At 44.0% G+C, this 16,436-nt stretch overlaps 1 protein-coding gene and 1 long non-coding RNA gene across 4 annotated transcripts in view; one reads left to right on the forward strand and one right to left on the reverse strand.

The window, feature by feature from the left end:
- SESN1 (sestrin 1) overlaps nt 1-14,330 on the reverse strand; it is a 126,755-nt gene extending 112,425 nt beyond the window's left edge. The window contains exon 1 of one of the 3 annotated variants that reach the window (XM_059732727.1): nt 14,022-14,324. In XM_059732727.1, the coding sequence (XP_059588710.1) occupies nt 14,022-14,279 (258 nt within the window). In that variant the 5' untranslated portion in view covers nt 14,280-14,324. Of the gene's footprint in view, nt 1-14,021 lie in introns of all 3 variants that reach the window. The other 2 variants (XM_014605834.3, XM_059732733.1) reach the window with 2 other exon arrangements.
- Nucleotides 14,331-14,587: 257 nt separating this feature from the next.
- LOC132252156 (uncharacterized) lies at nt 14,588-16,203 on the forward strand. The gene is made up of 2 exons (XR_009463974.1): nt 14,588-14,687; nt 15,916-16,203. It is a non-coding gene; the product is annotated as an uncharacterized LOC132252156 (long non-coding RNA).
- Nucleotides 16,204-16,436: the final 233 nt, after the last annotated feature.

Here is a 16,436-nt window from a genome sequence, read left to right on the forward strand (position 1 = left end):
CTTCAGACAGTGGGTTTCAGAACAACAAAAACATTACTGGACACAGAAAAACATGGACTTTACACAACACATATGTGACTCATTATAACCTTCATGTTCCCTCTGCTATTCTGTGCGACCCATAGCTCATAACAGCCATCTTCCCTTCCCTTCATCTTTTATTTATTTCAACTGTCCTTCACTTGGTCTGTAATTACTCCTGATAACTTCTCTTTGCTCCACAGATTTACTGCCCACTTCCCTTTTCAAAGAGCTTTCATTTATATAACAGGGTTAAAAAACTAAAAGAGTTAAAACAATTACACAATTCAGGTTGTATCTAGTTCTTTTCCAAACTTGAGGAAGAGCATTTTGTGCCAAAGACTGCCCAATTTCTCTCCCTGTTATACAAGGAACTGAAGGAGCAAGCTGACTCTGAAATAGCAGGGAAAGGAGTAGGGCTGGCCCGTCCTATGCTCCGAAACCTGCAGCCACTGGGGGCACTGCAGCTAAGGGGCCCCCTGCGCATAGGCAACAGAAGTGAGGAGCTAACAGGGCTCACTCCCCCCCCAAACACAAAGCAGCAAGAGGCATCATCTTAGGGCAGCCCAGCCACAGGGTTCTACAGCAGGGGGGGCAGGCACGCTGAGCTACCCTGCGCACTCACAGCCAGGATCACAGCTGGCCCAGGCACAGGCAGGTACGTTTCTTTTAATCTGTTTTTTTTTTTTATTTCCATGGACTTGGGGGGAGGGCAGATCGAGACCCCCACAGTGCAGGACAGAGTGGGGTAGGGAAAGGGCGAATCGTTCACCCCTGCCCCTGGCCTACTTCCTCCTGCATCGTGGGGATTGCCCCACAACCTGGCCCCCATTCACCATGATTGGGGCCCTGGCCTGGCTGGATCACAGAACAATCAGAAACCAGCGGCTCCTCCAGAGGCACAGCGCCAGGTAGCCAAGGGGTGGGGAGGGAACGTGGCCCTCCAATCTTTGCTTTGAAAGCAGCGGGCACTGCCATGTGCCTCGCTGCCCAGCCCACCTTGTGGTGGGACACACATGGCGGCGCCCACCACTTTCAAAGCAGCAGCGGCGAGGCACGGAGCAGAGGCTGAGCCTAGCTCGCAGCTGTGGCCTGTGCAAAGATCGGGGGGCCACATGCCCTCTCCCACACCATTGGCTGCCTGGTGCCATGCCTCTGGAGGAACCACTGGGCTCTTCCTGGGGACAACGCAAGGCAGATGTAGGGGTCCCGGGGGCTCTATCTCCTCCAGCCCAGCATTGCAGTCAAGGCTGGTCCCACTCCAGGCCCCCCTGGACTGTATGTGGCTGGGGCCAAAGTGGGGAGGCAGCCAGGGCTGGTGTACCTGGGGCAGGTGCTGGGGCCCCAGCAGCCAAGTCAGGCGTAGCCAGTGCCGATGCAGCCAGGAGGCTGCCGGGACCAGCACAGAGGCCGGTGTGGCGGGAGTCAAGGCTGCTGCAGCGTCTGGGGCTGGCATGGTCAGGGCCGGGAAGGTGGCCAGGGCAGTGCAATGCTGGGCAATGCCACTCCCCCTCTTGGTCCTTTCCCCTCCCCCCTCAGACTTTCCAACGGGGGGGGCATGTGCATGCACACAGCCCCCCCAAATTTTGGTTTTTTCCTCCACCTATGCCCCTGCGTCCGGCCGCTCACCACCCACCCCCACCTTCTTTGGGGCGGGGGGCCCCAAAAGTATTTCTTGCAGGGGACCCCAAAAAATGGTGGGCCAGCCCTGGAAAGGAGCTTTTCTTCATCCTCTGGTAGTAGATACTTAGATGAGGGAGACAGTCTATTGCCCTCTGGAAACTGACTACCCCAGACTGCTACAAGTTGGTGGTTAACCAAGTTGGAATCACTGTTGTGATGGCAGCAATACAAGGCAAATTAATACTTTAGTTTGCCCAAAGGGAGATAAATGTTAATATGCCTGAAACAGTTGGGCTTGAGAAAATGAGGTTCCCAAACTGTGCTATTGCCAGTGGTGGTACACAGTGGGCACATCTATACCAGACGTTTGCTCCACAGTTGACTAATTAACTGCACAGTAGTAAATGTCTCAGCGTCTACATGTGTGCCCTTATTAGGGCACATGTAAAAACCTGGTGCAGATTTCATCATTTTCAAGTCCTAACCTGGAAGAGAGTTTTTGCATGTGCAGCAGCGCCTGAAAAAGGCACAGAAGCACCCTTGTGCCTCAGCCAGTCCCCCCACATCATGTTGAGCCCCATCTGAGCAGCCCTAGGCTGGCAGGCTGACTCCTGGGGCCCCTAGCAGCCCAGGCTGTTCTAAGTGGGCTCCGTGTACTGCGCACAAATAAACTCCAGACCAATAAGCTCCAGAGTTTATTCATGTGCATTAATCACATGTGTAGACACACAAAGTTATTACTTGCCAGGCAAAGGAGCACAAAGAGGCTGATGGCAAACTATACTACACTTGCTATGAAAGTCTTGATCAACCATAAAGCCACACCTCAAACTTCAGATCAGATCAGTTTTAGTGTACTTTACAGCAAAAACTTGGTAGTAGCTGATACCCCAGCAAGGTAAACAAGCTCAGGTTCACAACATATATAAAACCAGGTTTAAAAGCTGTGTGGGGGAATGGTATGGAGGTCTCAGCTAAAACCCAATTACAGGCCAAGATTAAACCTGCAGTTATGACAAGCTGCCTTCTGGTCTTCCTGATGAGTGCTAAGCAGATTATTTTACTCAAATGCCAATAAGGAAAGAAAGCTCTCCATTCTTTCAAAGCAAAAAGCGGGTTGGACTCAGTCTTTCAAGGTCCCTTAATTTCTATGATTCTATGAATAAGCAGGACTCCCTAATCTGCTAAATCCTTGACAACTTCTTATCTTTGTAAACTGACTTCAGAGAAGTGTTCTCAGATGGTATAGCTCACCCTTACAAAGACTCTACTGGAAACCTGCATGAAGACTGCAGGCATCTTCACACGTGCTCTGGGGGTGCAGGTGAGGGCAAGGAGCACTTTAATTACAGTGGCTATCAGGAGCCACTGTAATTAAAATATCCACAGTGTCTTGTATATTCAGCATCTCATGTTTCAAAATGGCAGCAGGGACACTTTAACTAGAAGTCATTGAACAAGTTTTACTTAAAGTGCTCCTGCCAATTAATCGAGTAATTACAGCATGTCAGAGCAGGTGTCCTGCGCGTCTACAGGCACCTTGGGTTACCTGTTTGAAGAGAAGTGAAACAGCTTCTAATGTACTAAGTTATGGGATATTCTATCTTAACTGCAAACCGTAAAGAGGACATTTGTGACTAAACTATACTGTGATCTCCCAAAACTAAAAAGATAAAATTAATATTTAGAGATGAGCTATAAACTTTTGATGCAAGGCATGTTTTCCTTTAATTTGTCTTCATACTTCTAACAAATATAGTGAATGTCACAAATTCAAGAAAAGAAAGAAAGATTATTTTATTACTGAAATACACTGGGAAGGGAGGAGGTTATCGACTGTATTTCTTTTGAGCAAACACCAATATCCAGTGACCACATCAACTATTTAGGGGTATCTACTATTCACTTGCAGCTAAATTTGAGACACAGACCTGACAGATGTATAGCCATAGCATCTTAGGGAATCTCAAAAGTTCTTCAGGAAATACCCTCCCCTGAGGCATAAGCTCTTCCCCTTGGTTATGAAGTGTGTAAACTCATTAAGCAAATTGTGTTGCAGAAGCAGAGTGAAGTTGGGGGATTCCATTTGTCTACTGCCAAAAATTAGGATACAACTCTTGGATGGACCAGTTTCTCTACCACAGTGATGTTCAACCTCCAGGCTGCAGGGCTCCACACAGATCCAGAAATCTGGCAGCAAGGTAACAATGGCAATTAATCCTGCCACTACTTTGCCACCACTGAATTTCCAAGTATTGTGGTCTAGATTATACGGCCAGGCATGCAGGGCCGGGGCCACATCACTCATCTGGCCCACAGGGTTGAATGGTTGGGCACCACTGATCTACAGCATAAGTAAAGTGATGATGGCTGTTCCCAGCATCCATACAAAAAGTATGTGTAAAAGACTATTTAGAACACATGTACACATCTGCTCCAGCCATCTTCACACTTGTTCTACAACCACCTGTTTGCAAGCGGAGGAAGAGAAACATAATCATCAGATGCTGCCATTTATAATGTAATGGTCTAGGTTTATATTTCAAATATGTAGAAGGCAAGGAAAAGGTTGACTAGATATCACCTTATAGATACAGGATTCTTGAAATACTGGCATTAGAATGTTTTTGTTGTTGACAGTGTAAAGTTGAAGTTGAAAAAAACTTCATTTTAGGAGGTAGCACCAACTCCCTTGAACAGAAAGAGACATGAAACAAGAGACAAAATATCAGACATTTCCCAGCTACTCCAATTCACACATTCTCTTCCACTGAGATACTGGCAAATATCAGTCAAGTAGAATTGCAACTTCCTGGATAGTTAAAAAAAACAAAAACAAAACAAAACAAAAACAAACAAACAAACAAAAACACTGGTAAAATTCCTAAAGGCCAGACAAGAATTTCCAATTGGCCTCATCTTCTATACACTGGAATGAAATACCAGTAATATAAGTGCCAGAATTAATTTGGAACACTATTTATATATGAGTTTCTTCTTGAATTGCTTAAGCTTATAAGCCTGACAGCAAACAAGTAGTTTAAACCTAAACTATAGCAAACTCTGGTTAATTTACCCCTCCAAAGGAAATGCATATAAGTGGCAAATAATCCAGTAGTGATACTTACCAAGAATGGCAGTGGTACTTACTGGGAATTAGAACGACAGAAAATCAAGCCACAGTGGTGAATTCTTCCACAGGGGAGTTAGCCAGAGTTTACTATATGCTGTTTTCAAGTCTTTCCTATAACAAATACAACATTCTCAAACTATCCTTTAAAATTTAAATTGATCCTCTTTCAGGCCAGGATTAAGAAGCTTTCAGTACTTAGACCATCTTAACCATGTGGTAAACTTTGGAAACCAAGCACTTGTGTCAACTGCCAATTACTTGCCCCACTTCAGAACAAGGGATCTTGGCATTTATTGTATATTCACAAGGACAGAGAGGCCCAAAGGGCTCCAAATAGGGATGAACAGATTTTTGTCTCATTTTTCCTCTCTGGGCAATGCAAATCTAGAGCATAATTGGGGGGGGGGGGGGAATCATTCTTTAAATCTGCAAACAGAACATACTTTTGGCCAACTGCCTACGTTAGGGTAAGAGAGTTACGTTATACCAGAACAGCAACAGTAGAAGCACAAGAGGCTGCGATGCAAAGTTTTCAGATAAGTTCTGTAGTAGTAACATTATGGGATTTATTTAAAATTTCCACTCCTATATTTGTTCATTCCCTGAACAGTTTTTACATACTGGAGATTTCTTGCCTTTCTATAGTTTGCAAGATCTCAAACTAAAGTAATTACTGAACAATCAAAGAACTGATACTTAAAAATTCAACAGGCTCAAACAGCAGCCTAGTAAAATTGGGCAGGGAGAGTTTAATCAAAAACATTTTGCAGCATAGTGTTTACCAAACTCATGGCTAATCAGAGCCACAAATAGCATCAAAATACCATCTATCAGAAAAGACATATAACTGGGAGCACCCTACTGATTTCCATTCAGCCTTCCATATACAAGGTATAAAATGATCACCTACGCAAGGGCATGGCTTTCTAAACCAAGTGTGTCATACTATACCTAAGTGTGTCCATACCATGCTTGTATCATAGCATGGCTTTTTAAATGCACAAAAATAGTGATTACATCATTAAAATAATATATTATTAAAATATTTTTAATTTTAATATAAGCCTTGCTCCAATGTTTGTCAACAAGACTGAGGCCCTGACAGACAATCCTGACATTTATGCTTCAGGTCCACAAGAACCCTACAGGATGTGCAAAAAGGCATGTTCAGTTTTCATGCAGAGCTGGAGAAAGACTTTGCATATTATGTACCAAGTTGGAACAGAATTAATTATCTGCTCTGTCAGCCTAACACCATAAAGCAATTATAGTATCTCAGTTCTCACAGGAGATGTTTGTGAGGTTTCTGAATGTATAGGGAGAATTATAAATACGGAAGTACACAACTTTTTCAATGTCTCTCTGGAGCCCATGTGAAGGCTTGCATATGTGGCTTACCTTCTAGAAAGAGAGCTGAATCTTATTTCTTTCTGAATTGTAAACAATTTACTGGAACACATGTAACACTACACCATATTTTTGGACATTTAGAACATTTAGTATCCACAGGAAAGCAAAGCAAACCTCATCCACTATTTTTCCAGCCCACAATGATATACTCTTAGCTACTGAGCCAGAATCAGTACTTTTCCACTACCTTCGTAACAAGGGCTACAGGCTTGACAGGCCGGAAGAGTCAGGAGCTTAAAAAATACCCACTTTGCTAGTACTTCTGTGACAACAGCCCAATTTAACTTCCTTTTTAAACAAGCTATTGGAATCCAGTACCTATGAAAAGGTATCATTTTATATATTTAATCTGGGAGATTGAGCACTTTAAGAATTTAAAAATAAGAGTACCTGCATAGTAAATAAAGAGACAGAGAGGCAGACAAGGCACTGTTGTGTGCAGAATACCTATTTTTGTGTTCGCATACAAATAAGGCCTAGCACTACACACTTGTGTCCACATTTTTTAAATTGGGCTAACAGTCTCAAATTCATGGATGCAAGGAATGAAAGTGCTGCAAGTTTATCTTCTGATAGCTTTCCCCAGCTCAACAGATCAGAAGGACAGCATTATTCACAAAGTGTACTAAATGACTCTACTCCATGATAAGAATTAAGAAAAACAAAGTTCTAGGAAAGTTGTGATGACTGCTCATCCAAAGAGCTAACATGTTCAAGGTAAAACTTACAAGTCAGGTTTGTTCATTTTTTTAATACTGATCCACATGCCCTTTTGTAATCTGTTACAATATTTCCCAGTACTGAAGATTTCATCTTAACACATTTCAAATAATTTAGGAACCAAATAAGCATTTCTGATTCTACAGACTCACAATATTAACTTTAAATAAAACTGCTTTACCGTCTTGAAAACTGAAGAGAAATGTTCATGGTCTTCTTTTCATCTATTGAAAACATTCTTCAATAGCTCACCTCAGCAATAATTAGATGAATGATTTTCATCCAGGGGCTATGGCACACAGGGGTTCCTTGAGTTCCTTTCAAGGGTGTTGCAAGTTGTCACGCAACGTTAGCACTATTAGGTGTGCAAACATGATTCACAAGAAAAATCCAGAGATCTCAAATAAAAATCCATAGTATTAAAAACATTCTGACCTGTTGTGGTCTGAGTTCTCTAGCACAGAAGAAATGCTCTATTATTTTTCTGCAGTCAGACAATGAGTGAAAACCGCTTTGAGTCTAATGAGGGGTGTCTTGAGTCTAAATATGTTCAGAAATACTGAATTAGACAAATAAGAGATAAAGAAAGACTTTGCTTACCATTTTATTCACTTTTCTTCACTTCTAAGAACCCAGAAGATGTTTCTTGACTTCGATTAACAATATAGAGGAAGTTCCTCCACCACTTGTTTTGTATACAAAGGTTGCAACTGTAAGGAGCTCACAACTGTTTAAACAGCAAACTGCTTTATAAAACAGACTGCCCTTCAAACCTATTGGTAAAATTAGTCAAAACCAGCTTACCAAGTGATGACTGTTATACAAAAAACATGGTAGAAGTTTGGCATAGGTAGTTATGGCAGTACATCACATAGCCGCACTGGAAGGAGTACTGATAACCAATATTTGGAGGTATTCTAAATAAAGCTTCCTAAAATATCTTTATTCTATTCAAAAAGATATTACAACTGTGAATCGGTTCTATACTGAAGTAGCCTGGCAACATAAACCACTAGAGCAATGTTCCTCAACAAGTGGGCTACAAACCCCTGAAGACAACCAGGGGGAGGGGGTAGAATTGAACCTGAAGATCACCTACATCTAAACCTCTGAAAGACAGGATAATAGGCTAAGGCCTGGAAAAACACAGAGAGAAAGAGGAGAGCCCAAATGAGTGATGGAAATAGGGCCTAGTTTAACAAACACTTCAGGCTACATTATGAATGAAGCATCTAAGCAGCTGCATGTGCTATACAGGTATGAATGAAGCTGAAGAAGAATTCTTTATGTGCTAACTGTTCCTAAAATGCCAATAGTATAATGGACAGGAAGACAAAGGGTGAGCTGGAAATGACAGCAAGGGCTGGAGAAGGAGACAGGCCAGTCTTCTGTCATGTGCTTGAAGTAACTAATCGCCATACAATGAAACTCAGGAGTTTGGGACATAGCACATACCTTAAAGCATGACTAGTCTATGTAGTAGTGCACAGGAGGAACAGCACTTTGGCTATTACCCACCTGCTACAAGATTTGCTTTTCCATTTAGGACAGAGCTGTTCAACTGGTAGCCAGCAGGCTGCATGCAGCTCCCAAAGGGTGGAATTGCAGCCACCAGGCTCCTGTCAGGCCATAGCTTTTCCCATTATACTGACTACAGCAGCAGCTGAGGGCTCCCTGCCTCTGCCTGGGGTGGGCAGGATCGTGCAGTCTGCAGTACTCATGAAGCCTTCAGTGCAGCAGGGGACCACACAGCCAGGGACCTAAGGGTGAGCCAGGGTGCCCAGGCAGGCAGTGCAACAGGGGTGGACATGGGGAGCAGCAGCAGGGAGGCATAGAGAACAGCAGCAACAGGGCCACCCAGCAAATTTAGCGGATTTTTTTTTTATCACTAATTATCTCTCTTACGCAAGAAAACATTCCCTAGGACTGTAACGCAAGAGGCTTTTGTCTTCCTTAATGCCCAAGAAATGTGATGATAGGTCTAGTGAATAAGAAATGTTGTCTCTCACTAAGCAGCCTCCCCCAGTTGGCAGGGGTTTGAAAGCTTCCCTTCCCCATGGATGTCAAGATCAATAACTTCATAATACCTGCACGCTCTGCCAGCCTAAAAAAACAAGCTCTCTCATTTAGGTTTGTCAATTCCTATCTTCAGTGTTTTGAATAGGTATTTATATTATTGTCAGTACTTAGAGTACCCAAACACTTTCTGAACTAGTTATATGGATCAAATGGTAATATGACTTTTGAGGAAAGGACCTAATAGCAGAAGAACAAATCCCCTTCCATACTAAACAATTAGAAAAAGAGTAGAAAAATACCTCCAGTGTGGCCTGGTAGAAGAGAATTCAGAAAAATACATATATGCTCATTTACTAAATGGTGCAAACAGAAGCTATATTTTTACATGTTTGATCTATAAGCAGATTAGCATTTCTCAGATGGGTTGTATTTAGCCCTGGAAAGGAGAAAAATACATAAACAAATCCATGCTAAACAGACTAAAAATCTCAGAGGGATGGTCCCGCTATGTTTTATCAACGAGAAAACCATGAAAATATTTCACCCAAAATAGTACTCAACATCAGTTAAACTATCCAAATGCCAATGGCATTTTCCTTTGGGACATCTTATTTAGTTTAACTTTTTTGCTAAACTTTCACCTAAGCATTGTGGCATTTGATGAAGCATCATTTCCCCTAACCTGAAATGGAGAGACTGGCATGAAGATGTAAAACGGTTCGACTAAAATTACACCACAGGCAAGTGAAACAGCTGGGAACAGAACCCGAGTCTCCAGAATTCCATTCCAGCATCCTGTTCCCTGAGCTAATTTTCTTGACATCCAATGAGCCCATCCAGAAGTGTCACTTTCTCACTAACCCAGCTTGCTCATAAGGTATTAAGCAATTCAGCTGTACCAGATCTTCAAACAAAATAAGAATGGAAAAAAAATAAGCAGAGGAGAAACCTACCAAAGTAATGGAAAAGGTGAACAAGTTGTTTCTCCAACCCTCCACCCCGAGTCTGCTGTTCAGTGGAATTTGAGATAACCTTTCTGGCCAAATATCTATCAGTTATATAAACTGTGGAACATCAAGAGGGCAAAATACCAATTCCAGCTGCTTTTAGATGCTTGGCTTCCTTTCCTGGGTCTGAATGGAGGGAGTTTCCGCACTGCATCCCAAGATCTGGGGAGACAGCTGCACATACCTCTAATTCCCAGGTTCTGTGCAAGGGACTAGGAAAGCTTTGAAAGGTTCTGTTAGCAACTACCCACCTCCATTACCAGTTTCCTTCAGTTACCAGGTACCATACAGGAATCTAGGTAAGTAAGGGAATCTCCCCACTCCAAAACGTTCCTACTGTTATTTATTCTCTGCATCAGTACATCTGAGCAGCCAGAATGCAGAGATCACATGCATTCCTTTTGTCTCTACTCCCCACCCATAAGATGGCGTGCAAGCATTCTCTTTACCCCAGACTCAGAGGGGAAAAGCAACTGCACTCCAGTATTTCTGGTAAATAGTCTTTTTTCAGAACCAAAGAAAACAGCACACATTAGTTTCCCCAAAGAAGTTCATTAGAACAGTGCAAGTCACTATAAGCAATGCAGTGACTATATCCAAGTCACTATAACCAAAGTAAACCAATTGAAAAACTATATTAAAAAATTCGTTCACTGAAAAGAACACACAAGATAAAATGGAATAGTGCATAAAACATCTTCAAATGCAAATCTGATTCACATTGTCCCATTGTTCAGTATTTTAAACAGCAGCATTTTAAATGAAAATACTCCAGAATAGTTTCAGTTATATTGAATATGTTACTTTTTAACATTCCCCTAGCTTAGGGTAACAAGCCTAACGGAAATGTAAATGAAAATGTTGGGCTTGCACTGGAAGCAGGGTCATGAGCCTGGAAAGACTGAGAAATGCTGCTTTATAACCCAACTCTTAAGTCAGTTTTAAGCAGAAAAGAAACACTCTCATTTTGCTGAACATGCATCCAGTTCTCAAAGTTCATTCTTGCCGAGATTTAGGTGCAGCTAATATTAAAGTTTGTATACATCCCAAAAGGGCTTCTTTCTTCTGAGTTTTCTGCTTAATGATTTCAGCAAAACTGGAAGTTTTAGAATAGAATACAGAAAAAAAAATCCCATGTTCCAACATGCCTCCTGCAAGTACATAAATAATATCACAATTAACATCTTGCATGCAACTTTTAGACTTGTTAACAAGAATTTAACTTTAAAATAGCAACTTCTTTAACAGGATCCCTGTCAAGGACATTATTAATTGGAAGCAAAAAGAGAAACTTAAATAGCTCCGAGTCCACTGTATTTGAAAATGATCTTTGTATAAAATGACTCCCTTATTGTGTAGTAATATACAACAAAAGATTATTGAGTAAATTAAGAACCAGTGGTTATTTTGCCTCCTAAACTGTGAGAAGAAAACAAACCAAATTTAATTTACTCAACTAGATGTTATTCATATAAAATATTAATTTTTTTTTTACTCTCAAAGCCATTTACCTCTACACCACTAATAATCTTCTACATGTTAATGACGTTTCATCAAGTATTTCCCTTTATCTCTCGTCTTTATTGCAGAATGTTGCCAATGGCACGACTTCAGTCAAAACAATGCTTAGTACTGGACAAGATTTATTTTCTTTAATTTCATGGGGGGGGGGGTGTTAGTGGAAGAAATTATCAAAGTTTCCCAGAAATCCTGTTCTAAAAAACTGCAAATAAAATTTTCACCCAAAAGTATTATCCCGTTTTGATGCAAGATTCACTGTTGTTCATCCAGGAAGATTATGTTAGCAGAATTTATTTTTGGAGATTCAGAAATGTAATAAAACCTACAGGCATTGCCACCAAGTTAATCATTTAAGTTTGCATGATATTAATTTTTTTTCCCCTCAACGTTCTCTCTCAAATATTTGGTAGCTGTTTTCAAGGACTGACAAAACTCAGATTTTCCATCTCCCCCCTGCCCCCATAACAAGCAGAAACAGAACAAAAATTCAGACCCTTTGTTTATAGCCAACATAACTGTGGACCAACTGTAGAAATGAAAGCTCACACTCACGAACCACTATGCTCCAAAGTTCCCCAATAAAAGGTTCACTGATCCAAAGACACGTAATAAAAATTATTAACAGCTTACTATTTAAGAATTAAACAGAGGACAAATTGCTAATGCACATCCTGAAGTTATCATCATTCTGATTGCCAAAATATTGCTTTAATATGCATAAATACACATTCACACAGAGCGCGCGCCAAAAAATGGTCCATATGACAGAATCAATTAGTGTATATGCACAACACAGATCAAGCTGCCAGTAAACATAACCTTGTAAACTTTTTCAGCAGAGAAAACTTCCCTCTCCCTCCAATCTGCAGAGTCACTTTGAGTCTAATATAAAACAGTAACAGAACAAAACTGGAATCAATTAAACAAAAAAAAGTTGACACCTATTCTCTCCTTGTAGCCATAAATTAGGAAAGCGAAGGAGGAAAGCAGGCCACTGGAAGCCAGGAGATCTAGGTTCCAGGCTCACTTCACTACTGTATCCCAGGGTATGACGTACATTTGGAGTTTCCAAAAGGGGAGCAGCTGATGGGGAGTACACGCAGCTGTTGTGTTCCAACCCTTATGGGTTCTAACCCACAAGCAAGGAGCCATTCAAATGTAACAAAGCTGATCCAGCTTTAACCCTGGCTGAAGCAGTATTGAAGTTGGAGCCATTTTGCTACATTTCTGCCTTGGGCAGTTAGATGAGCTGCTTCAGAGTTCAGAATAAGATGAAGGTGTTATGTCTTATGTTGTCACGACTGACAGATTTTGGTAAGAGGTTAGACTATAGATGTGTATGGGATGGTTTTGATAGGGATGATCTTTCCTCAGGCAGGGAGGTGGACTAGATCACTTCTTGTGGTCCCCTTCCAGTCCTACTTCTCTATAAGCCCCACTTTTGAAAGGCTTCAAATGTGCACATGTCCATATGCACTGCTTTCTTTCCAAAGCTGGCAGGCAAGGAGACCATGGGAAAGGTCAGCTTGGGAGGCTACTCACGGGGTTGGGGAAGGTTTGCTGCAGGGTGGCATTTGTATGGGAGACAGGTCATGGGATAAACTAGTGATTCTCCACCTCGTGAAACTCGAGGCAACCTCCAAAAATGCCAGTTTGAGCTTCCACTTGGGTTTTTAATTACAGAGAAAGACAACAGAGCCGTTCTTCTGGTGCAGAGAACTCAGCCAGCCCGCAGCAGGGCAGAGCAGTTTCAGGGTTACGGGTTCTCACAGGAAATCTCTAGGTTTCTCTTACAAATCTTGCCTACACGCCGACATTGTGTGGCACCCCTAAGGCACCTCAGGAAGGATCTCCAGGCAGCCACAGGGGCATGGCAGCACCTAGGCTGAGAGTCTCTATGTTAATATGCAGGGAGCCACTGCCCCACCCAACCCCAAGCTTCCCCAGGCCACCTGTGTCCACAGCCAGCTGCAAACCCAGAGCCTTTACTGCTCAGACTGCGCTGGTGCATTTGCAGCCCTGAGCAATGCAGCCCCAGGCCCGGTGCCCCAACATCGAGCCCCTGACCCTTGCCCACAAGCCACAGTGGAAACAGGCTGGCATTACAAAGCATGGTGCCTGCCCCCATGCAGTGCCTGGGTAACTGGGGGCATACATGTACACATGTGCATATGAGCACATATGTATGCACCTGTGTGCATGTGCACCTGTGTGCATGTGCCTGCTTCTGCACATACAGATGCTTGTGTGCACAAATGTACACACATATGTACATGCACCTGCTTGCACATATACACACGTGCTTGCTACAAAAAGTGTGCACGAATGTGTGTGCATGCACCTGCTTGTGTGCACGAATGGGTGTGTGTGCATCTGCACAAATGTGTGCGCATGTACACCTGCTCGTGCATGTGCACAAGTGTGCACTCATGTTCATGCACCTGCTTGTGCATGTCCACATGCATGCATGCATACACCTGGCTGTGCACGTACACGTGCTTAGAGGTGTGCACGCACCTGCTTGTGCGTGTGCATGTACGTGTGAAGGTGTGCACGCGGGGCCTCACCTGCACGCCGCCCAGGATGGCCTCGCAGCGCTGGCGCACGTCGGGGAAGGGGCAGCGCCGGGACAGCATCAGCAGCCGCGCCAGCTCCTGTGCCAGCCCGTGCCCGTGTCCCTCAGGCGCCGCTGCCGCCGCGGGCTCCTCCGCCGGAGCGCGGGCGGCCGCCGCCTCGCGCAACACGCTCTGCCCCAGGCTCTCCAGCGCGAGCGCCCGGGCGGCCACATCCCGGCTGCGCAGCCCGTCCCAGCGCCCCGCCGCCATCGTACCCCGCGCCTGACCCCCGCGAGAGAGAGAGAGAGAGAGAGAGAGAGAGAGAGAGAGAGGGGGGGGGGGGGGGGACAACCCCACCCGCCCCGGGGGAGGAGGGATCGCCACGATGACAGACGTGGCTATGAGCCAATAACAGCTGAGACGCCGGAGCCAATGAGTACTAGGAATGGGCGGGGCAACAGCGGGAGAAGCCAATGGCTCCGGCCGCTGGGCCGTCCGTAAACTACAACTCCCAGGAGGCAACGCGCAAAATGAGACAGGAGGTGGGTGGGGCACCTTTGGTGGTGGGGAAGGAGGCGGAGCTTAGAGCCTTGCCCGGCGCCCTGTGCTGCTGCGGAGCCGTCGGGCGGGGGAGCGCGAGGGCAGCCGTGCAACAGGGCATTTTTCTGAATCTGCGTGGTAGGTAGATACAGATAGCCATTACAGACTGAGAGCGCAGACCAACTGCAGCCGCTTCCGCAGCCTGAAGAAGGGTGTTTGTGCCCGAAAGCTTGGAAAGAAGGATTTTTTCCAACTAGTTTAGTTGGTCTAATAAGAGATTGGATTTACTCAAAGAACCTTGTCTGCCTATGTCTTTACACCAGCATGGCTACAAGCTGCACCCCTAAATAAGATATATGTGTAACCAGTATGTGTATATCTGTATCTTATTTAGTCAGTGCACCGAGGTGCATGCATACCCGACTTTCTAACTGACTCCAGACGGACACAACTAGCTGTGTCAGTCTGAGGCCAAGTAGACAGCAAGGGTAGATTTACACCTTATAGATCAGGGGTTCCCAAACTGTGGTATGGTACCCCTGGGATGTGTGCAAGACATTTCTATGCAATTTCTCCTGCGCACCCCCTAATGGTAATTTTCATTTTCATTATAACTGGCAGACAAGGTTCTTTGGGTAAATATGATCTCTTTTATTAGATCACTAAAATAATTGGAAAAACTATTTGCAGGCTTTTGGGTACAAACCACCCTTCTTCTAATAACTGGCATTTAAGGAGTTAAAATATGCTGGTCAGTGTATGTGGGCAGCCGGTAAGTCTGGAAGGGGGTACACAGTAAGAAAAAGTTTGGGAACTTCTGTTATAAACTAACCAATGTGTGTGTACATATGCAGTGGTGATGTGTAGGGAGTGCACAGGGGTGCACGTACACCCCCTGAGAGCTCTGGTGCACTCTCTGTCAGCCAGGGTTTCCGGGTAGGGGGGGCAGGCGAAAGCGCTTGTGCCCCCCTGAAAGCACCGGCTGGGGAATGCACCAGGAGAAGCAGTCTCCCCGCGGCCAATCTTGCCAACCCGGAGGTGCCAGCAGCACACTGCTGCCAGTTGCGGGTTGGCAGGATTGGCCACCATGGGGGGACTGTCCCCTTGGTTGGCAGGATAGGCTGCAGCCCCCCCCCGGCTTGCGGGATCGGCTGTGGGGGGACCACCCCCTGTCCGGTCCAGTCGGGGGAGGGGGCAAGTGCTCTCCCTGACTTGGGAAGCACCAGTTGCCCATGTGTATATATATATATGCGTGTGTGTGTGTGTGTGTGTGTGTATGTACATGTGTATATATTTAGCACAAGCTTTTGTGAGCTGTAGCTCACTTCACATGTTGTAGCTCACTTAGCTTCTTGTTTTCCCTTAGCTTATTTTCGAGAATTTCCTGGGAGACGGTGCCAAAAGTCTTGCTATGAAAAAAACAATCTAGCTATTTATCCAGAATGATGATAGAGCTTGCATTTCTTGGACAATACATTAAAGTAAAAGATGGGAAATTTCCTCCAAGAAATTTATACCTGTTTTAAACCTCAGTGCTTCTTCCCATGGTTGTTTATCAAACTGAAGTTTTCTAAGAACTTATACCGTTCTGTACAAACTATATTGAACTGCCAGAATAAATTATTTTTAAATATGATCTGCAAAGGGAAAATAACTGCATGTGTCTACTTTTTGCTTGTTCATAAAGTGTAAGATCTGAAAGAATGTGTTTGTTTCATTGGTGGTTTTCTTTTATGGGGATTTTTTGCTTTGAAAGGGGCTTTTGAGCCTGTCATATATCTGAAATGTGGTCTGCTCTCTGCTGGAGAGACCACTCTCTTGATTACTGAAGAAGTGATAACAGGAGAACAAAACCTGAACAACTGTGAAGAAATGGGATTTTTAGTT

Source organism: Alligator mississippiensis, chromosome 1 (genome assembly GCF_030867095.1).
Source record: "Alligator mississippiensis isolate rAllMis1 chromosome 1, rAllMis1, whole genome shotgun sequence".
Lineage (NCBI taxonomy): Eukaryota > Metazoa > Chordata > Crocodylia > Alligatoridae > Alligator > Alligator mississippiensis.